The sequence below is a fragment of the Antennarius striatus genome, chromosome 19, assembly GCF_040054535.1.
Source record: "Antennarius striatus isolate MH-2024 chromosome 19, ASM4005453v1, whole genome shotgun sequence".
Lineage (NCBI taxonomy): Eukaryota > Metazoa > Chordata > Actinopteri > Lophiiformes > Antennariidae > Antennarius > Antennarius striatus.
Window position 1 is genome coordinate 5,114,542 of NC_090794.1, and position 24,611 is coordinate 5,139,152.

Genomic DNA, 24,611 nt, shown 5'->3' on the forward strand with positions numbered 1-24,611 from the left:
GTCATCCTCATCAAGACTGAATGATGATTGTCTCCAATACGCAAAATCTCACAATTCTCTAACCATACAACAACAAAAAAACATGTCAGAGTCATCAAATTTATGTCAGCTGTATAATATGACAGGAAATATCTGAAACTTGCCTTTGTCATATTGGACAAAACCAACTGCAGCAGGTGATCCGATGCTGCATTTTAACTCATTTTATTCATGCTGTCAGAATATGAACCGTCTCCTCAAGATCAGCTGAACTCACATTCAAGGTGTATCAGTGAACAGTCAACAGTTTCAAGAATGTGTCAGAGCTTTAATTTCAATAATATAGTGGCCTTCACAAGCCAGTACTAAAGCGTTTGTAGGCCGATAACAATAAAATAACGTGTATTTATGAGCAGCCCTTACAGGCGTGCTCAACAGACCGGGCACTTACAAATAGGTTAAGGCTAATTTAAAGTGACTCTATAAAGCTGGAAACTGATAAATTTAAGCTTCAGTGAGCCTTAGTAAGGATCCAGTCTTGTTTTTTCTTTGGGTTTTAATACAACGCCACGCAAGGGTCTGAACATCTGGTGTTCTCAAGGGTATTTTCTTAATTTACGGAATCATTTATTGCAAAGTGAAGCCCTGAATGGTGCAGAATACCTCCTGGGAGTCATTTCAAAATGCTTTTATGCACACGACAAGATCATTTTAGCTTTGTTTGATCTTTTTGAATTGATGTTATGGTTAAATGATGCTGCTTTATTTTTAAAAAAATGCTGTTTTCTCTTAAGTGAAATTCCTCACTGTTAATACACCTAAGTGATTCTCATTTGGAAGCTAAAGGCCATAGGGGGAGGGTCAAGCTAGTATTATTAGTGTCATATTAATGTGTTGGAAAAATGTGTCAGTTTAATGGCATTGTGTATCTAGAAAAGAAAACGCTAAATGGTTGTTTTTTTCTTTTCATGTGCAGACAACCACAGAACCTTTGAGTAAATGTCTTCTAAACAGGTGAGATAAATGTATTCACTGTTAAGAAGGAAAGTATCCTTTAATACGCACATAGATGCAGACAAACAGCAGCTGTTACCTTGGTCTGTCCTTCAATGACGGTGAGAGGCACACTGGTAGAGGGCCATTTGTTCCTAGGAGGTAAAGGCTTGTTGCAGTTCCATAAAACCACAATCTGTAGAGGAAAAGCATTGACTATTATGTAACCACCAACATCGGAGCATATTAGATGCTGCTACGTGGGTTTATAAACAGATGATAACTCTCAAAAAGGAAGTGTACTCAAGGGATTTAAAATGTACCCTCATTAAAAAAAATGCTGCACATCGATATGTAGGATCGGCTTTGAGACAATTTTCGCACACAAGTTTTGGTCACTTAAATCAACGCCATCGTCAGGCATATGTGTGTGTGTGTGTGTGTGTGGCCAGATATTGGAGGGTAATGAAATCATAGTTCCTACACTGGTCAGTCCCACAGGATGACATCATCATCATCATCATCTTCATTTGGCGAAGTATTAATGCTATAATCAATGCTAATGTAGCTGTGCCAAATCCTGATTTTGTGGGATGATGTAAGTTGTGCAACTTATGGTGCCCACTTTTTGATGGTCGTTTTTTAGATGATCATCCACTCATGATCAACTTTAAATGTAAATAAGTTAACATAAAACAAATGTGCAAGTAAAAACTGTGGTGCCTGTTTAAATAATGTCTTGAAAAAGCAAACTTTGGAAGAAAATGAAAAGAGAATGAGAATGTTTTTTGTTTTTTAGTATCTCTGTGCTCGAGATATCAATCAAGTATGTCTTCCAAAAAAAAAACCACACTATCAGCAGCGTGGAACAAGAAGGAAGACAAATTAAATCATGTAAATGACAATCATGACAATAATCATAATAATGTATTGTAAAACGGTGACCTGTGCACAAAACTTAGACTTGGCTACGGCGATGATGAGCTTCACCACAGGGGAGATCTGGGACTGTAGAGGAGTCACCGTATGGATCACCGCTGTGAACTGCTGCGAGGGGGTTTTACCTGCAGACAAACACACAAACATCCACAAACAGTTGTCATGGTTGAACCGATTCAACAGCAAATACACACAGATGTTGCTTACCCATGACAGAGCATGAGGAAATACATCCAATTCAAGGTTGAACCTTCTTTGAGCATGATTTTTCAGTGAGTTTGAATGCTGCTGATTTATTCCTGTTTACCTCTCATAAAACAGCTGTTGTTGGGGGTTTTTTTTGTTTATTTATTTTTTTATTTAGAGGCAAACAAATGAACCAAAAACCACAAAGGGAGAAATTATGAAGCAGAACCAAATTTAAAATGAGTTCCTTCAATAAATGATCCCCAGCATACGGTACAATGGAGAAATGGAGTTGAGGAAATTGATTGTCCCTGTGTCAGCCTGTACCAAAGAAATATATAACTTCAAAGCACTGGCTTATAGGGCTACATTTTATTTTCTGAATAAATTTTCTGTCCCATGATATACGAATGAATTCCCAATCTACAAAAGAATAGAGCACACACTCTGATACTAAAATTATGTATATTTAACACTTCATCTTTCAGTTCATATTCACATGTAACATTTTATTCTAATCAGATAAAGGTAAAACATTAACTGCAATGTCAAGTTTCTGTAGTGATTGGTTTAAGTGGTTTAAGGAGGCTGTGATTAATTTAGTACAACTTTGCTGCTTTACTGTTGCACAGATGTTTCTGACCGTCTACGGCCTACAGAATAAGCAGTTAGCACTGTTTATATTTCACATATTTTAAGTTGGTGCGAAGAAATAAATACAAAATTAGACACACAGCAACATCAATTATGGCTTCATCTGTTGAACAGAAGTCCAGCTTTGCTATTCCTTCAGATTCAAACTGATGAGACTGAACCAAAACGGTGCATTTTTGGGCTTTTTAAAGAAAAAACAATGAGCTGAAAGACACCAAATCAGTGAGTCAATATGATGTTTTGTTTTTCCAACACATCTTTGGACATACGCTTACAAACTATATCTTCAAAGTTGCATTTTCATATGTGAAAAGCTGAAAATACACTATCTGGGGGCAGATATGGTACACACATACACATGCACAGTATTCTCAACAACTTCAGAAGGCCAGGGCTGCAGGGATGTACGATACCGAGTGTTGGGTGGTTGTGGGAATAGGGGAATACACATCCTCGTGGTAAGTGGAGCCAGAGTGCTCTTTAGTGTCGCTCCATCCATCTCTCTGACACCAGGGCCCCCGACCGGCCATCTCAGGTGGGCTTAGCGGTATTTATGGAAGCATGAGGTCTGCCCTTGCGGCGGTCATGGGACTAAGCGAAGTCCTTCTGCTTCATTAGTGCTTTCTTGAGGAGTTACGCTAATTAGAGGGTTTTTTCCACTATAGTTATTGCAGACAAATTGCTCTACTAATTAGAACAACATCTTGAGGTATAATATAATATTTAAATATAGATAAAGCAGCTAATGCTGGAACTTCTGGGATTTTTACAGCCTTGCTCCTATTAAACAGTAGTAAACTGTAAATAATGAGCTGTCATAAAAATCGTCCTTACAAAAAGTCTCAAAACTAAATATCTGAAGGTGAGCATTCAGAAGCCGCTGAGCTGCTTGAGGATGTTTTTCCTTCCGAAAAGCCTCTTCGGTTCAAACAGGTTCGATTGACATTTGATCTTCATTTATCACCTCTAGAGTGGTCCAGGTCACATGTGGGTCATTACAGAGCTCTGAGAGCAACATGAATCAATGTGCGAATGGGCCATAGTCGCCGTACATGTGATCAATGTGTCACTGCACAGGTGATCCCAGGACGTTTGGGAGGTGCAATCTATAGAAAGGAGATAACCAGTACCGTTAATACACAAAACTGCTTTACTCACTGACTGATTTAATTCATATCTGCTTTATTGTCTTAGATTCATGTGGGCCAAGTAAATTGAATGTTTCATTAGATTTAAATATTCTGCAATAGCTCTGGTTTTCTACTTTAATACAAAAGTCTCTTCAAGTTAAAAGAAAAAGTGTGAAACTGTGAACAAAGGATATCGAAGACAAAACAAATTACCAACAATCATTCTAAAATGAAAATATATCTTAAATCAGGTTCCATTGCTTTAGAATTGGACCAGTTTTATTGTGAAATGTCACGTAAATGCACCCAGTTCACAAAAAGACTCACTGGGAAGCCAACAAACTTGTACACTGCTTCATGAAGCAACACAGCCCACACAATGACAACTTTTCACCAACCAAAGATGTAACTTTAACAGTAACATCAGGATATTCTTGGACCTCCTAAGGCCACTGTGAAGAGCATTAAGTCAAATTTCTCAAACTATCAGGCAGAAGTTGGGCCTGGTTTGCTATCAAAAGTTATGGAAAAGTAGCAAAATCGAGACCATCATATTCATGGCTTTGATAAGTTATTGTACAATCTGTGGCTCAGGAGGTGGCGGCGGCTAAAACGGGGATTTACTGCAGGGACATGAATTAAATGCTCCTTCTATCCTTCGATCCTTTCTTCTTTCTGCCTTTTGACCCCTGTGTCCACAAAGCCTCAGAAGAAGACAAACATCAATCTAAGTTACAGCCTTAGTCTGCAGGGAATCATTCCAGTCCAGCCCTGCATCCACACCTTTATAAACCAGCGTGATAAATTGAGAGACAGACAGACGGACAGGCGGATGGACGGACGGATGGATCTTCGTTGGCTGGATACCCAAACAAATCGCGGGGCAGACATGTCAATTATTTTTCACTTTCCATCAGCAGTATTTAGTTGCCACTTAGAATTACTAAAAGCCTCATTTGGGTGTGATGTGGTCGCCTCACTCTGCCTGCAGGCTGTTCAGCCTCACTCATTGTCCTGCAGCCCTCTGATTGGGTACATATAGCAGGAAATGGGATCACCGAAGGCCGCTGCAGACAGACTGGAGCGGTGAGCTAGCAGCGCTAAACAGCACACAAGACAGCACATATTGAAAAGTTGCCATTTAAATCACCTTCATCAGAAATAATTTATTTCTATGATGACAAGTTGGGCCAATTTCCCAGTTCCACCACTGAAAATGCCTGAGGTTGTTCTGCTATTAGGACGGACTCTGTCCCCTGACACAACTATCTCATAGTGTGACTGGCAAGAATTTAGTTGAGCTGGAGCTTCCTACCTCTCTCATCACCAACTCTTGTCTATAAGTTTTGGGATATAATTTTTGGGAGTTTAGTGTCAAGATGCGATGGAATCATTTCTTTAGCTGCGGGGCGCAACTTGAGCACTGTGTGGTTTAGTTTGTATTTATTTAAAAAGAAAGTAGAAATTGGCAACGTTAAATGCGCACCAAATGAGCCGCTGGCAGTTTGTGTTTGTGTCAACAAATGTATAGACTATCAAGCACTTTGTTTCTCAGGCAAACTTCAACCTTATAAATATTTATATGCTGTGCTAAATATCATGATTTCCAAGGGAATTATGAACATGTATTTGAGCCAAACTGGATATTAAAGTACTTGCATGATATCTGTGTTTTATTTAAGATGACTGATTCTGATCGCAGCAAATGGGCACTCAGGGTTTTAAAATATCCTCAGTGCTTTGGTTTGTTGTTCTACAAACATTTAAAGTTTTACTTTGACATCAACACTTACCCAGACTGGCATAGTAAAAAGGAAACTGGACAGGGTCGCTAGAATACTGGGGGAGTGCATAGAGACCACCAGGTAGGGAATTCCACAACAATTGGTTTCTGGACACATGGGCCTCCACACGGTCCTGGATGATCTGGAAAAGAGGAAAAACAAAGAAAACCAAAATGTGTTGATTGCTGGAAGCATTTTCATTGATTGACCTATTACTATAACCTCAGATTTCTATTATGTTCATATAAAAATACCCTGATGCTTAAATGCAGCTGCTGGGGGGGAGGGGGACACTGGAAAAGAGGAGCGACTCCAGAGAGCAGACCTGGGACATCAGCTCGCTCCCAACATGAGGAGTCCATTAGTTATTTAGCTAATACCGTCCATATGGCTTCCTACCAAAGGTCAGGCCTAAGATGCCAGGTGCCATAGAGGAAGGCAAATGTCAAACTTACACCGAAGTATTGTCTAAGATTAAAGCGTTGTATAAAGTTTTAAGACAAGCTGCTTCATTATGGACTGAGAGGTGTTGACTAATTATGGGAAGCTGCAACAGAACATATCACACTAGTTCAGGTCCTCCTGAGTGACTTTTCTGCGTGAAATTTGCACGTTCTACCCCCATACCTTGATTTTACGCTCGAGCAAGTGTGCAAACACACACAATACTCTTGTATCACAGTAGGACTGAAAGACTGACACACACAGACAGAATTTCCATTATCATGGACAAAAGGTGGTGACACTGGCTGAGGGATAATCATGGAGGTATCACCAAATCCTGAATGACAAGCTTTTGTGGGATTGAGCAAAAAAAAGAAAAAAATCTTCCTCATGAGAGAATCTCACAACCTCCACTTCTGTTTTATTCATTTTTTTTCTCTCCACTTCAAACACACACACACACACACACACACACACACACACACACACACACACACACACACACACACACATGCAGACACACACACAGTCGATGAATTCCCTATATCAAAAACCCTAGCAGATGTTACAAAGCTGTGACAGGTTTATTTACGGGGAGCTGAAGAAGGGTTTTTACACAATGGAGGTATCTTTATAGAGTCAACATGAGATGGGAACAAGTGTACAGTAGTGTGTTATGCTATTTTTTCCAGACTCATCAGTGGAGTGTTTGTGTTACAGGTAATAACTTTTACAAACTCTATAATTAAAAAAAAATTTTTTTAGAATAGATAAGATTTTTTTTTCAGCTTCTGGATTTGTTTGGTGTTCAAGAGACTTTCTTTAAAAAGTATTTGATATCTACTGAATTTTTTTTTTTTTTGCCCCGACTCTGGTGTAGCTGCTGTAACAGCACACACACCCACACACACACCTCCTGACACCAACTGTCAGCCTTGCGGTATGTGGGACACTACAGTTATCAGAAACGGCTCATTTCCTCCATTTAGCCTGGTGCCACGCTGGCTTTGAGTTTTTAGCACATCTGGCCAGCTGTATATAGCTGTCAGTGGTCTCCTGTCTAATTTCATACCCTGCTAGCGCCAGGCGTGTGGTGCTGTCACTAAAGTCCTATTTGCATTCTGGCTTTTCAAAAAAGGATTCTATTTAGAAATGGTTGTCCTGCTGCGACATACTGTCTGGATGTTTGGTTAATTCTCTCTAATCGCTTGAATATTTTACAACTTCATGTAAAGCAAATCCTTATTCCTTAAAATGAAAAGGAAAATTTGTTGTTCTTCTATCCTAGCTTAATTTAAGTATTGACTGCCACGTGTAATTAAAGAGTAATTATCTTATCTGAATCTACTGAGGAATTACCATTAAGGCCTCGGCGACAACAACTGGTGGAAGTCAATTTGGCTCAAAGAGCAAGAAGCAGCTTCCGAACAAATGAGGCTCAAGAGAAAAACGTAGGTTGAACGACTTCACTGTGACCGTCTGAACGAGTCATTGGATTTAGCTGCAAAATCTCCAGTTTCTCAAAATTTTTTCTACTTCTTTCCAAAACTTTCTCTGAAAATTATTACAGAACCTCATGAGGCATTTTGACTTCTGAAGTCAAACTAATACTAATTTTAGCTTCAACAAAAGCATGAATCGAGCCAGAGTTGTGGTTCTTGTGGGATTAAGCACAATGAATTGAGAATGTTTTGAGAACATTGTGATGAGAAAACCTGAACATTCCTTCATTAATTAATATGTGGATTAAAGTTATTATGAATTAAATGCAAAAACTGATTCAAAGGGAAGTCAAATGGATGAAAGTCAAGGTTTCTAGTTCAAAGTCAATCATGTTTGGAACATTTTCAACATTTTGAATGGGGATTGTTTGCAGAAATGAAGCTGAATATGTGTGAAATTATGTTAAAAATGTTAACATTACTGTGTGGCACCAGTCCAGTATGCAGTCAATGCATGAGTCAAGTTTCACCATGAAATATCGATCAGTTCTTGAGTTGCATGTCACACAAAAATAAATCAATAAAATAATGTAAGACAGACAGTAAATGCTAAATCTCACCCCCGCGTGACACACAGGGGGGGGATAATAAAAACTTTAGATTGTGTTAGACGTGATGGTTTCAAACAATCAAGCGCACTAAAACAAAAATCAGAATGGCCGTATTGAAGTTAACACAGATCTTATGCACCATAAGCCGCAACTAATGGAGGCAATAAAAGAGGATTATAATGTTCAATGTGTTTTCAAAGAAGCTATAGAGAACAACCAGTCCCTCAGGTCTGAATCAAGCCTGTGAAAAAGTTAACCAACAACAATGCAGGATAAAATGAGAGGAGGAAGGTTCTTATATGCCAACGAGACGAGTTCATCTTCTCTGCCCGGGCAGGAGAGGTCATTTAATGAAGCAGCCTCCAGCTCTCTAGTCAGGCATTTACACCCACACACACACATTGTGCAGTCACTCCAACCTAAGGGCTGCCAGACAATACGGACCTCCTTCACATTTGACTCTTCACACTTTCTCATGCCCGCGTTGTCTCTCGGCATCAAAATACTTGTTTTTCCATCTTTGTATCAAAATCCGTAACTGTATGTAACTTTTCTTGATCGGATTTCTGAATGCGTCACTTTCCTCCTTCTTTACTTGTTTCAAAGCAATTTGTTCCATTTTGAAAAATCATCTTCATGTCAATTAATTGCCAAAAGACTATCAGCTTTAACCATATTTTTTAACTTTATATGATCATGTCACCATGAAGCTTCTCCTTGTCATGTTGAAAGGCAGTTGTCAAATTGCTGACTCCTTTACTGAGCAGCTTTTGGGCTTAAATGTGTGAGTACAGAACAAAACATTGCTGGGAAAAGAGAGTGTGGTCACATTCAGACAACCTAGTTCTGGATGATAAAATATATATAATTGACAACTAGAGTAAGACTTCGAATGGTGAGAACCTGGTGCAGCAGATATTTTATTTAACAAGACTCTCCTGACATAAATAAATCCAAACAAAGATATCTTTTTCCTACCTCCAGTGTAGTTAAGACTATTTTGGCTACAGATGAAAAGTAGGCATCCCAGAGGAACTGAGTCTGCTGGCGGAGAGCCAGGATCCTGTCATGGCCCACAGACCGGGTAATGGAAGGAACCTGGAGGAGGAAAAGGAAGAGGACAAAAAAAAATGACAAGAGAAAAGAAAATGAAACATTAACCAGGAAGACAGGTGGAGGTAGAACAAGTGATTTTTTTTTTGGACATGCGGTGCAGATCAGAAATTCTTCCCGGGCTTTGAGAGTCTTTTCCTCCCACAACTTCTCCTGTCCATCCACTAGTGCCTAAACCAACAACTGTCCATCTATAATGGTGCATCTACACCTCATGGTGAAAGCTCAAGAAAAGAGCATTGAAAAGTTCAAATCAGTGGATTCCTCAGAGACATGGTTCCAACTATTTTTCCTGCGCCTTTCTTTAAACTGGCTATTTCTTTTTTTTCAGCAGACGGAAGTATACATCTCTTCATAAAAGAAATACCAGTCATTGAATGATTAAAATTCCATACACATTTTTTACATCCCATTATTGTATTGTATTGTGATGTATTGGAATTGTCAGTGTTTGTGTGTTCGTCCGTCCGTCCGTCCACCAAATATGTTCACAACCGTCGAAGATAGAAAGATGCAAGAAAAAGCACATTACTCAGGCAGCAAAGGGGATGAAAATGAGACGATGACCTTGACCTCGAGATTTCAGATCTGCAGACTTCTCCTGGTGAACCTGAATCAAGCTGAGGCCCAGCAGAGGGACAATATCAAGATATATGAAGCCACTGATGACCTGACTGGGGAGCTAAACATTTTGATGCTCCTTGAGGATACTCAGACTTCAGAGCTATGGCTGAAACTAAAGCTAAAAGGGGGAATAAGCAACCAGGACTCCTGATGAGCCAGAAAGAAGTGGTGCATTTGTAGCGGAGGACCCTGTGGTGTCCTGGACACAAACTCAATGTTTCTTCACTGAAAGCGATAGAGCCAACCCACCAGGCACAGTCACCTTAAAGCCACTGCTGTTCAGAAGAGGGAAAGTGACTGATGGCTCCGATATTTGTTTGCTTAGAACAACAGTGGAAGGTTGGAGGCTGTGAATCAAAGAGCACTAAGCTGTTTGGCTCCATCTCCCATTGGTTTCACAGCAGAAAGTATTTAGTTTTAAAACGACGTCTTTCACGGCACAAATACGGAGAGAATGGAGTGAGGAGGTGAAGGAGAGCGAGAGGAAGAATGGACAGAGCACATATCACATTCACATTAGAGTGTGAAATAAATGTGCTTGCAATTATTTACATCATTTTTAATTTTCTGGCTCCATCAAATATGTATGTGTGACACAGCGGAGGGAGCAGGATGGAGCAGGAGAAGATCCTCCATTGACAAAGGATTCTGGGATATTCTATCTTCTAAAACTGTATTTCACATACATAAACAACTCCCCAAGGTCTGATTCCAGAATATACACTTAAATTGGTAGTATTATATAAAACTGATGACACAGAACAACAGAACCTTTTAACTATCCGACAATTTTAGTCAAGATTACGGAACGTTTTATAAATTTAGTTTAGTTAAACAAAATAGCCTCAGAAAACCTTCCTTCTTATGAAGCGTGTTGACGTTACAATTTAAGATAATATCATCGGATCAGCCGGAATGTAATTGTTCGGCTCTCTGAGGTGAAATGTGAACAACACCAATCAAAATCCAGCTCAATTTTCTTTGTCTTGATTGACTCAAATGTTGTTTGCGTTTCTCAGCAGGGCGACGGTTTGGTGTCTCTGAGTGTGTCGGTGTATCTGGGTGTCTGCGCTTCATTCTTCTCCACAGGGGGGAACAGAATTTAGTTATTAAACAGCCATGTATTGCAATTCTCTGTGATGTAATTGAACGTAATGAGATTCAACTTTCTCAGCAGGTGTTGGTGCTTGGATGCGTCGTACACCGAGGCTTCTTGTGAGAGACGGTGGGCAAGCATCCCCAATCAGTTTCCAAATTGGACACACTTTTATTTATGACTGCTCTTTCGTTATGCGACAGACGAGCCATTATTTGGACAAAATAATCACATGGTGTTTAAAGGCACTTAATTGCTGTTTTGTTTTGTAAGTTGACTGAGCAATCAGGACCCAATGATTTCTGTTAAATTACTGCAGGGCAGGAATTACTTCAAGGTCCTGAAGTTTATGAAGCTTTTTGGATGAAAAACTTAATATTTCTTTTCCACTGTCACACTCATTATCCTCCGGCACAGATTTGTGCCATCCATCCTTAGATAATTTTTTGGTACCTGTAATAGAAGTCTCTCATCTGCAATGATGGCGGCTTTCCTCCAGTTAATGACTTCAGAGAAAGGAAGCTCCCAACCGTTGCTCAGAATGACCGGGATACAAGCCGCCTGTTAAACACACGTCAGAGAAAAACATCAGTATGAACAAGGCAGACACAGACTGCAACATCCCGCGACACGCATGAATTCAAAATTTTACCCTGACCTACTTGCATAGATCAAAGATCAAAACTTGTGATGTGACCTACTGTCATTGATCAAAGCACTAGCTTTGGTCTACAGTCTTACTCACACTGGCCTTCTCCCTCGTCTTTCTATTTTATCCAAATCCTGAGTGTATAAAAGTTGAAATTTGACTTTGACGAAGTTTTCTCAAGGTCAAGGTCATCATCTCATTTTCATCCCCTTTGCCGCCCGAGTAATGTGCTTCATGTTTCATCTTTCTATCTGCAAAGGACGAACGGCCGAACTCTCTTCTTCTGCAATGACATAGTTGCAGCCGACTAGAGGATTAGCCCCACCCACTGCTTATGGTATTGTGATGTCTATGGACATGATAAAGGAGTTTTCAACAGTTTTTTCTGCCTTGTGGGTCACGGGTCTGCTGGAGCCGAACCCGGTCGGCTACAGGCTACAGGTGGGGTACACCCTGAATAAGATGCCGGGCTTTTGCACTACCACATAAAAGACAAAGAAACACATAAGCTCACACTCAATACACGGACAATTTGGTGTGACTGATTCACCTAAGCTACATATTTTTGGAGATGGGAGGAAGTCAAAGAATCCAGAGATTACATACATTTACATTTGAGAAAATACAACCTCCGCAGAGAAATGATTTGAACCCGGATCCTTGCTGTGAGGTGATAGCACCATCGTGGTGCCCATGGCATGATTATGTTTAACAAATTATTATGTGTTTAACAAGATGAACCCAGCCTGGTGAAATGTCACTGATAGTTGAGTAATTTAATATGTTTAGACTGTACAGATTTCAATCAATCGCTGGGCGCCATTATTACATTTACATTACTGTACTACAAGTCATATTCCAGTCTTTTCTGTCGAACAGCAATTAGATGACAAATTTTCACAGTATGACAGACAGAGAAAAAAAAAAACTTCAAGCAGCAGTAAGCAGTAAAAGTCCAAGCAGAGGTTTCAGGACCAGGAGGATCTATTTCTCCCTCCACTGAAGGGTTTATCCTTCACAGTGTTCAAACTAAGAGTTTTGCTGAAACAAATGGCTGCAAAAAAGATTACATAAAAAGGCAATTATTTATTTTCCCTGCGTGCATAAATATTTAGAGGATTTATTAATGGGGTTTAATTGAGCAGGAGCTGTTTCCATTTCCAATGGGAGTTTTCTGTGTTGCTGTAAATTCGTTTCTGATGAGGCTGTTGAAACCATCCATCAATTATTGTGAATGCATCGGACTCGATTCTCCACTTGGCTCCATCGTTAAACAGTGTTCACAGGGAAAGTACGTGGCGCTCTGGATAATTTATTTCACATCGTGCATTTGTGCCTCATCTTTGAGCCCACGATGTTCTCTCACTATGTGATTAGACTAAATCGTATAATAGATATTGAATGAATGGTCGACAAAAAGCAATAACAGTTTTATTCAGAAAGGAGTTTTGTGGAAAACACAGTTGATAGTAAATGTATAGAAAATGCAAAGCAAACAGCTTTCAGTTATATCTGTTCAACTAGGAGGATTGACTTTGACGTCTCCTTTGCAAAGTGACAGAAAACACAGCAATGCTTTGGTGTCAGGCACGATGTTCCTTCCATAAAAGATGAGGTGTTATAAGGAAAACAGCAAATGTTTCACATAGAGAATGTCTTTTTCATCCTAAAAACAAAGATTTTTCAAGTATTTTCTGTAACATATCCTTAAAGATCTAAAAAAAATGGTTTTCCAAGTTAATCTGAACTATATTTTGGAAAAAAGGAAAACTGTATTCAACACAGCAGAAAAAACCATCACACCAGAGCCACCAATGTTTGAAACTGTTGTAAAGAAGAAATATTGATTTTGGTCTAAATGTTTGCTCATCTTACGCCGTGGTTCCTACGCCAGTATTTTTACTCGAGTAGAATTTGACTTTATGTTTTGGAGCAACATTTGATTTATACTTTGGATAAAGTCACAGCATTGTGCATTTTGTCCACCTGCATCATCATTACACAAACATGTATAAATTAATCTTTAATATACTGCTTAACAATGTTGATAATGAATCACTCCAAAACGAAAGAGAAGGATCGGGGTTCCCCCTCCAGGTCGAGTCAGAAAGGTTTAGAGTTCATTTTGATGACATATTGTGTGTGGTATGATTTGTATATGTGGTCTCAGCAGTGGAGTGGTGTCAGGGTGGAAAAAAAAAATCAATAAGTCTGGTATTTTCATTTAAACTTGAAGTTCGACTGGATTTTCAATCAAGTGAAGCTGAGAGATTAAAGGAGATTCACAAAATGCCGGGTGCATGATCAGTGACCTGTCTGCTCGGAATCTCACTGCTATGATTAGTCTGGCTTTGCAAAATGACTTTCTCTTTACTTTCCTCGTCTTCTTCGCTGCTGCCATCCTCTCAGATGACTGCTTTATCCTCACGTCTGCAGGACTCTTGCTTTTCCGACCTTTGACCTTTGGTCCTTTTTAAAAAAAAAAAATCAGCTGATCTACCGGCAACAAGTTTAGTAGGAGTTACTCTAAAAACCTACATGTGAGTCATGTAAGTCATTAATAAACATCTAAAAAACACCAAAGTAGCTACGGAGAGTGTAGGTGAGCTCGCACCAGCAGAACACAATTAGAACGTGGGGATAGAAACTAATGGGCGACAGGAGAGGCATGACGCAATGAGATGCTTCACGTTGACACAAGATAAGAGGCGATTGGGGTCAGGTTGTTGATGAAAGATGAAGGCATTTGTGGCCCAAAGATATGAGAGTAGGTTCTTTTCTTCTTGCCTTTGCTGTGGCAGAAAGATGACAGCTTGTCAGAAATAATAAGATCAACTGTTGCTGAGAGGATTCTTTGAGCCCAGCAGGAGGTCCACATTCAGATCTCCTGTCTTTACCTCAAATCAAAGGGATGACGGTAACAATAACTTCCTTCACTTCTGAGTGGTCAACCAAACTAGACCATTTAACATTATCTCTGAGTTTACATCACATTCATTTCCTTGCAGTGTGAAGTCTTTAATAAAAGGTTTTAATGTGAAAATACAGATAACACAATTCAAGGGCTTCCAAGCCAGTGACTTTAAATTTGACTATTTTATAGACATCTGATATGAAAACAGAGATAATGTGTCCACATACAGATGATGTACACAAATATTTAGTATTTATAACTGCCATCTTTACACAACCAGAGAATAATAAATGAAAAAGAAGAGTCTGTGATTTCGAGCAAAGTAAGTTTGCTTGTCTCATTTTCTTGTCTTGAAATACTAGAGCTTAATTCTAAATACAGAAATAATAAAACAACCAATTGCTGAGTCTTATTTCCAGGGTGTCAACCACAGACATCAAATACAGGCTGTGACCTCAGAAAGAAATTTAACAGTTACCTTTCTTTCTTGCGGATCCTCTTTCAATGACCTATTAATTTACATTCATGCGCGCGCACACACACACACACACACACACACACACACACACACACACACACACACACACACACACACACACACACACACACACACACACACACACACCTGAAGGGCCTCCAGAAATCGAAATGATCCCAGACGTCGGCCCCGGGGCACCAAGCAGAAGCTGGAATTATGGAGGAGTTCCAGGTAGTCGAACCTACACAAACACAACAAAAGACGCTCTGGTTAGAAGATGATGGAGACATAGAAACACAAGAAGAAGAAACTAAAGGAACCTGTCAAGCATTCAGGGTGGATGAGATTGTCCAAGTTTTGAGAGTATATAAAAAAATAGAAGATTATAAAGGTTTACGTCACAGAAAAAAGAGAAAGATATGGAGAAGTAGACAGCACAAATGATAATAAAACTTCCTAGAGCACTTGTGAGTGAATTGAGCCCTGAATACGTCTCAATGTTGGTGCGTAGTCGAGTATTCACGCATGCATTTTCAAGGAACAATCAAAAGAAGCTTAAGCACAGATTTAAGACGGTCTCTGCTCAGCAGACAGTGAAGGATGGATAGAATAAATGTAATCCACCTCTTCTTCCTAATCAAACACCAGTGACCCTTAATGCATGGCTTCTCATCACGTCACATTAAAGAAGGAATCCACCTTGCTGGGCTAACCTCATTGGTAATTTCTCCTGACTTCCTTTGGAAAATCGACTGATCTGATAGTGTTCCTGATTCAACGCTAATAATTTCTAAATTAAATTGTAAGGTGTGAGTTTGAAGCCTCTCCAAGCAGGATGTGGTGGGTTTCACCGCACATCAATCGATCCACTGCAAACCAATTTCAAGTATCAAGCGCTCCCTCCCTCCAGCTCGATCCGTTGCTGCTGGTGATCCGTTTGAATTTACTATTATAGTATACAGGATACGTCAAAATAATGATGCAGGTGTGTTTTTTCCATAACTGTTTGAGCAAATCACATTGAATCAGATCCGTTTTATTCTCATACAACTTGTGTGAACACCGAAATCCAGTCTTTTAAAGTCACATTTAACTAGCTGTCATACATGACCCTGTACTGATACAAATCCAATACTTGAGGAATGATATCGGTCACATTGGAAACCAAGAGGTGCAACTGTAGCTTGGGGTGGGGAGGTGGGGGGGGTTATGGAACGGATTGGTATCATCTACCTATCGGAGGGTTGCTGGATTGATCTCCATCCCCTGCAGCTTCCATGTCGAAGTATATTTGAGTAAGATACTGAACCCCACATGGCAGGGATGGGTCAGATGTAGAGAAGTAATTGTGCCAAGGGGAATAATAAAGGTTCAAGATAAGATCTCAACTATGTTTTTTTGGACACGTCCTGAGCACTGTGCTCAACAGCCAGCTGTGGCAGCCTGGCAAAACGAAATGACTGGAGAACGCAAACTGTCAGCTGCTCACGATCTGCTCTTTAAAGGTGTGTTAGTCAGTATTCCAGTGACACAGGGAATAGAATAAGATGCATTCTGGCATCACAACCTGGTGTTTGATCACTAAATGATATGGAGTTACCTAGGATACGAACAGCAGCAACATCCTCCAGAGGCTGCTAGGCTAAACCTGTACACTGAGGTGTACAGGTTTATATGTAAATGTCACTGGGAAACCAAGTATTACTTTTAATTAATATTTCCAGTTACCAGTGTATTTTTATATAGGCTAAATAGAAATATGCTTAAAACTTTAACTTTCTAATGGCTGGACTGTTCCTGTCCCTGAAAACTTGGGGAGTTTTTCCAATTCATATATCACTTCTGTCCACAGTCTGTGCCTTTAAAACTCTGATGATGTGTGTGTGTGTGTGTGTGTGTGTGTGTGTGTGTGTGTGTGTGTGTGTGTGTGTGTGTGTGTGTACGTACATGATCTTAGGGCTAGCCTGAGGAGATTTCAGATTGCAGCCTAATCTGTCTGGGGATCAACTGTCCCCACGACTGCAGCATAAGATACCTGTGTGTGTGTGTGTGTGTGTGTGTGTGTGTGTGTGTGTGTGTGCGTGCGTGCGTGTGTGTGTGTGTGCGCGTGCCAACCTGCCTGGAGAGCATGCCTCTCTAATGTGTGTGTCTGACATTTCTTTGTGACGGGAAAACATCTGGCTTGTCACTTACTGTCACTGCACCTGCGTGCGTGTGTGTGCGTGTATATGTGTGTGTTTCTGTGTGTGTGTGTGTGTGTGTGTGTGTGTGTTTGTGTTTGTTCATATTTGTGTGACAGAAGAGTAGAGAAAAATAAGATGTCAGGTGTCCACTTTGTCGCCCTGAGACAAGGTCATCCTGGCAGCGTCTGAGACAGATCTAGTCAGACAGAGACAGCTTGTCAAGTAAAAAAAAGGTGGTTATTTGGGACTAGCAGCAAACAAATTGTTTGTTCACAATTAAATCTCACTTCAAAGCACATGCTGTCTTTTTGAGCTGGTCTTGCGACCTTGATTCAATTCTTGCATGATTTTTATGTTTGGTGATGTCATCTTTATCTTTGATTAAAGCAGAGCTGCCTTGTCTGCGGACTGTGTCCTGACTCTAGACTGCAGACCTCCCTTAGGGGACTCTGAACATTAGCATCAGCGATGATGACGATGATGATTCTGGACCGAGGGCAGAAAATAACAAGGCCGATAAACAAAGCAGGGAGCTGACAGGATCCCATTTCATCTTTAAACACGGATGCACAGACTTTAAAAAATAACGTGTCCTTCATTCTTACATAAGCTGGACATCCTTCTGTCCGCACCCCAGTGATGAGACCCGTCCACGACAAAAACGCTGCAGCACTGAGAAACTATCGACCCCACACACAAAATTCACACAACTCTGTGTCGAACCTGCTGCTTAGCTTTTCTACATCCTCACTCATAAACAGTGAAAAAGTCTGTGGGAATAGTCAAAGAAATGTGACACATCTGCTTCATCCAGCTGCTTATTGTCATAATTACGCAAGATAAGATTTGAAAGACTACATAGACAACATCGGAGGAGTATTTGATAAATGTTAACCGGTCTAGTCCTTCCTTATGTCTCTTCAACCCATTGTGATTTAGTCATCTCCACATGTTATATCTATAATTATGGTAAGTCTGCTCTTACAAAAAGCTGTCTCTACTGGATCCTGTCTGTTTATCGCTGGCCAGGCAGTGTTTATTGCACTGACTTGCATCATTAACATCATTAGTGGCATAAGCACTGCAATGGCATGCTGAAGTCCTCTATGCGGGACAATTGAAACACGGGAAGCTGCGATCAGGCAACTTTTATGATAAATGTAATGACGTTACGCAGCACAGGAATCCCACCTGTGTGTTCCTTTTCACTTACGATTTACTTTGCTTTTCAGAGTATTTTTCTGTCAGTTTGCGGGCATAGAAAAGACAAGTAGCGAGAATAGACACAGACAAAGCTGGATAATACGCAGCGAGAGGGAATTAAAAATCAATACGTGCCACAAACAATCAGTCAGAACGTTTAAGTTGAAAAACAAAAGTAATAGTGTCGTTCGATATAAAGCAAAAGGATTCTCTCAGCCGAGGACAATAAATAGTTTCAAAAGCGATGAAACAATATGAAACCTTGAGTTTTGCATCCCGTTTACACTGAAAATGTTTTTCCATCTGCAAAAAATGACACAAAGGTATTCCTGTTGACACAAGGAATTGATAAGAAACTATTTTGATTGGTTTTACAAACATTCTGCACATAACCTACGACAGAGCAATCACTAATTTATGTTTTTTCTGAATCAATTCAGTGTAAAGTACTTGTTTATATAGACTTTCCTTCTTGTAAGTCAAAGGTGACCAGACAGGAGGGATTTAACCTCCTGTGAGGTCATTAACGTGGAAGTTGTTATCGTGGTTACACGTATGACCGACCCTAACGACCCTAGACATGCTCCCTGGATCGATGGCACATGAGACCTAATGACCTTTAGAGGTGTTAATTACCTGCAACTCTGAGGAAGCTTTTTGGGATTAGAAATCCTCAGTTTTAAAAAGAATCCCAAAGGATCCAGAATAGGGCTGTCAAATATTTGACAATGAAGGAAAAAAATAATCCAATACACCAATTTGACAGAGGCGAAAGTGACCAGAATGTGACTCTAGAGGTGTCAAATGATGATAAGTGAACATCCAATATCTCAATCAACTGCTCACTACACAGAATGTCTGTTCACCTCTGGTCTCTAACTGCACACACAATCTCTTCCAGTGTTGCTCTGGTCTGCAGGATGTTTTGTAAAAGTCCCGCAAAAATAAAAGTCACATTATTTTTTGCAAACAATTCTATTTTTGCACCACCAACTGAGTCAGATGAAACCAACATCTCACTGAGTGACATCAGCATCAACTGGGTGCTGTTACATAATACAACAACACATGTCTTGATCAATAATTTTGCGTGCAAGCCTTAAGCAGGAGCGGCTGCAACACAATTAATCAGAATTTCCACATGGATAAAATTAAACCTTATTTCCTTCAAATCGCTGCTAATTTTAGAGAACTTTTTAGGTACAGACTTCACACCTTTGTTTTTGTTTGTTTTTTTTGGCAGACAGCATTAAAACTACCTCAGTAAATACTTGATATATATATTGTTAGGAAGTTTTCAAGGTTTTGCAGAAAAAGAATCTATTGAATAAAATCAGTACAGCGATACTGTTAAGTAATGGTGCAGGAAAACAATGTTCCAGCTTATTATGAGTCTGTAAGGAGGACACTTATCTAACTGTAGTCTGGGGATTCTTGTCTTCTAACATTTATTATTATGAATGCGGTGCGGTATGTAAAGTATGAATGGCATTTACTGTAATTATAGCAAATAAGCAACACACACATACACACATGAACAAAGAGTAGCAGTCCCTCTTGGTGCAATTGTGTGGACTCGTTAATTATGCAGACCCGTATGGATGTCCTTGAATAGAACAACAACCTTTGTTGATTGGATAGGACACGGGGCTAAATGTTGCTCTGTGGTGCAATTTTTAAGACAATGCAAATAAACAAACAACCAGAATCCTATTTTCCGATATCTTCACATTAGAATAGCTGAGGGGGGGGGGGGGGGGGTAGAGAAAAATGAGGAAAGGTGATCCAAAAAAATCATAATGAGCCAAAAGTTGAGGGTGATTTCTCAAGTGGGATGATATTGTGGGTCTCTAAACAAACAAAAGTCTTCAAATGTACCAAAAAGATTGTTTTAACTGTTTTTTATTTTGATTTCCAATGGCCAACGTTGGGTTTGAAAGATTAATGAATTTCTAATTAATTGTAAATATGTTGAGGAATCAATATAATTATATAAAAACCATTCAAGTTTTGCAGGTTTCCGTAATGAACCCATTATATAAGCTTTGTAATTTAATAAAACATGCAATAAAATAAGAATCGATAGAAAATCAGATCACAACAAAGAGGCTCATGGTAGACAGGGTGTAAAAATAACTCAGAAATAAATTCCTTTGTACTTTCTACCACATGCACATGTAAAATTAGGTTGAAATAAACAGGTGACATGATCTCTGCAGGATTTTTCTGTTGCAGTGCGTGTGAGCATTGAGGCAACACATCACAGTCATGTTACATTCACTACATCTCCTCTGGTAAACGCATCACCTCCCCTTTAAAAGACAAGACTTTCACAGGTGGACAACAGACGCTGAGGAAGGAGGAGCGTGTAGTTTGACAAATGTGTCTAGAAATGGAAGTTACAGTGAGAGGCATCCTTGGCGATGCGAGATGAGAAGCAGTTGTGATTTGTTAAGTCAGATCCGTAGCTGGGGGGCTTTTGTGTATCTGTGGGAGTGCATGCACAGAAAAATATCAAAGAATAGAAACCGAGACCACGTCAAGTCCTGACTGATCTCTTACTAAACTAAAGTTTCATCCTGCGGGTGTAGTTTCACCTTGTGCTACTTTTGTGAAGTATCAACTGTAGTTGTGTTGATGAATGACTGACTGAATGGATGTCTATTCATGCAAATAAATTAAAAAATTCAAGCTGCTTTATTTAACGAGTGTCACGAAGGACGAGCAGAGTCTATAGAGAGAATATAAAGACTGAACAATGAAAAATCACTTTCGCATCACCTGTAACATTCGGTGATGCATTTAATATTGTTTCTTTGGTTTGCTATTTGCACACAAGTGTGAACATGCCATGCTGGTTCTGGTTCAGATCAAACCACCTTTAGCTTTTCAACAAGCCCTAAGTAAACGTGTTTCCCTCGCTCATCCAGTGTATTCATTAACACTCACACTGCTGATACATTTTCACTGCTTTTCACGCTAAATACGTTTCAGATTTTCCATTAAATAACAAAATGTGAGTCAGGAAAAAAAGGTGGGTGTTAAGAGACACCTTTCAGGGAGCAAAAGCCAAAATGGGAAAAGTGTCTTTATTCGCTATGAATAAAGCGAATAAAGGGTTGCTTTTTTTTTTTTTTTTTTTTTTTTTAAATTCACAGCTGTGTTTAATAGAGAACCTGAGTTTCTATGATATAACTTCAACATTAGTCCATTAATTGGAACATTAATCAGTTTGTGTCATATAAAGAGCAGCTCTAAGCTACAAGTATTGATACCCTCACTTAAATATTAGCTGTTCCTGTGAGAGGCTTTAGGGTAAAAATGTTCATAATTCAGAATACCTCAGGGAAACATCCCAATTTATATACTGAAAACCATTCAGAGCTCACAGGTGAGAATCTATCTTGTTAAACCCTTGCAAAGAAGTGTGTTCAAGGCTAAAAACTGACTGAACGGAATGGTGTTAGCAGCTGCAAGGTCCCAGCCAAGTCTGCCAACACCTGGCTCTTTGAGTCTGTTGGAACCTGTTTAAAAACTCGTCAAAGCTTCAACAAGCTATTTAGTCCACATCAAGGAGCGTGGCGTTGAATGTGTATGCATGTGTGTATGTGTGTGTGTGTGTGTGTGTGTGTGTGTGTGTAATAGAACAAGAGAGAAAGAGAGAGAGAGACAGAGAGAGAGAAATGCTTCTTCCTTCTTGCCAAACGTGTCTACCTGCATTAATGCAGAGCCGTGCTCGTGCATTTAAAAGTGTTGCCATTGTCTCCAATCTTAGTCAACAACCCACATAAAGCAGAAACCATGTGGATAATGTTTGAGGCTGAAATAGTTTGTGCTGCAAACAATGACAATACAGAAGAGTCTCCTTGAGTGGAGAAACCATGGTGACCTGACGCTTTGTGACTTCGCTTAAGGTACTATTCCTCCTTTTGACCACAGATGTGGAAACGTTTTGGTAATTTGTCACTAAGTAGGTAAAAATCACGCACGTGACCTGTGTGGTGCAATTTACTAGTGACTTTCAACTGCATGACTTCCGCCGAGTTTCCACTAATGGACAAGTAACTGCTCTACTTGACCAGACTCAGCTTTTAGGCACCAGAAATGTCTCGGGAGGTCATTTTTTCCATTAGTAGCATCTTGGTGTAGCTGGTTGTCATAGCGATGCAATGTGAAACTGGACAGATATCATCTCCAAAAAGACACATATGTCTTTTGTCTCGACCATTTTATGGGTTTGTGTTTTTGCATAGATATGTTCCATCTGCGCCACAGATTGACGATGTACCGATGACCAACCGTTGTCTGCCATGTTTTCATTTAAAGGCTTTAAACGATACTCACTAAGGATTTTTGGAAATTCAAAAACTACTACTTTAACCAAATAAATAACCAAAAAGAATTGAGTGGAATCATTATTCTTTAGATTTTACTAGTGTCAAAATGTTTCTGTGGATTTTTGTTGTAAATGACTAAATTAAATCACTACAGCAGTTGTAGATGATGAGATGACTCCTCACTCATATTCCTCTATTTTTTTGTTCGTCACCATTTAATGTTATTTGTGAGAATCGGTTATAACCTAGTGACAGATTTTCCCTTTCTTCTCCCGTTCTTCTCTCCTCCTATGAATTTAAACATCATCCCAGCATTTTCCCATTTGGAACCATATAAACTTTTTCCTGTACAACTCAATCTATGTACTGTTTCCACGAGAGACAATGATAATGATTCCATCTCTTGTGGCATTTTTATGAAGTTAACTTGGAAATAAGATAGATAAAGTGTCTCATTCGTGTCACATACTTCTCTGTTATTTTCTCCTTGGCATTTTTTTTTTGCCTCCAAACAGCCACAAACACATTTTCATGGCAGCAGCGGCAAATATGCTCACTTTATTGATGGAACTGACCGCAAAATCAGACGTGTGGGTTCAGGAGGAGGGTAAATCAAACTTTGTTGTGTACTCATACAAACAAATCTGGATGGAAAACTCTCAGAAATATGTGTGTGTGTCCTCAGTGTGACAACGCAGGGGGAATAGTTGGATGCGAGTTTCGGTTGGATCGTTTTTTTTTTTTAACCTTATATCCAAATAACTGCAGCTCCAGATGTTTGTGAGGTTGGGGAGCCAAGAAGTCCCAGAGGAGGTTCCTCAAATTTTCTGTCACACCAAATCCACTCTCAGGGAATAAGCGCTCTTGTTATCGTAAAGGTCTGCTCCTGTAAGGTTTCATCAAAACACCGGAAGACAGATGGCACCACTTCACAGAAACACCTCAGCTTCTAGTGCATGTGATGGGGGGAATTATTTACATGTTCATTGTGGTGTCTGTGTGTCTTTGAGATGCAACTACATTTCCATATTTATCTGTGTGTGTGTGTGTGTGTGTGTGTGCGTGCGTGCGTGTGTGTGTGTGTGCGTGCGTGTGTGTGTGTGAGCAGTTAAGACTGCTCCCTTCTCTGCTTCTCTGGCTGACTTGAAACATGGGTCTCTAGGCTGGGATTAAAGCTTAATTTTGTAGACTGGTCTGGATCAGAATATTAATGATCATGCAAGGCATACTAACAAATGCAGTCACACACACACACACACACACACACACACACACACACACACACACACACGGACATACACACAAAGTGATGTGTATGTCAAATAAGAGTTCTTACAACAGCTTTGGAGACGTAAACTCTGGCATAGTATTTGATTCATTATCAACATTAAGACAATGTTTAGAGAGAACATAGCAACTAATATTGATCTTTTCAGATAACAGTGGTCTAATATGCACTCAACAAAAGTTTGGATTAGAGTCTTCCATTGGAGGAGGCTCAACAGGTGGCTCCATTCAGTTGTTTTCATGTTTTTTCTCATTGCACTCAAAATCACCAATAACTATGTCCTAAAAGTTGCGTCATGTAGAGCACCGTTGTCAACTAGTAACCATTAGAAACACATTAGAAGTAGAGCTCCGAATCCAGCCTTGACAGGAATGTGTGGGACTATAGTGAAAGTACTCAGAAATAAACTAATGCCTTGGTAGACGGTGTCCATTTTGTTGCTTTTTGCAGATAATGATAGTAAAGGCATGAAGGAAATGATGGCGAGGGAGATTAAGGACTCCAGAAACAAAAAAAAAGTTAATTCATGTTCAGCAGCTTAATTTCTAAACCATGACAGTGTTC

General features: G+C 39.7%; 1 protein-coding gene across 2 annotated transcripts in view; it reads right to left on the minus strand.

Annotated features, from left to right (window-relative positions):
* Window positions 1-24,611, minus strand: part of LOC137613916 (exostosin-1) — a 126,544-nt gene that overhangs the window by 13,458 nt on the left and 88,475 nt on the right. Inside the window, exons 4-10 of one of the 2 annotated variants that reach the window (XM_068343398.1) lie at window positions 15,184-15,277; window positions 11,449-11,556; window positions 9,141-9,260; window positions 5,675-5,807; window positions 3,804-3,857; window positions 1,918-2,036; window positions 1,073-1,168 (exon numbers count right to left, since the gene is read on the minus strand). In XM_068343398.1, the coding sequence (XP_068199499.1) occupies window positions 1,073-1,168; window positions 1,918-2,036; window positions 3,804-3,857; window positions 5,675-5,807; window positions 9,141-9,260; window positions 11,449-11,556; window positions 15,184-15,277 (724 nt within the window). The remainder of the gene's footprint in view (window positions 1-1,072; window positions 1,169-1,917; window positions 2,037-3,803; window positions 3,858-5,674; window positions 5,808-9,140; window positions 9,261-11,448; window positions 11,557-15,183; window positions 15,278-24,611) is intronic. The other variant, XM_068343399.1, reaches the window with a different exon arrangement.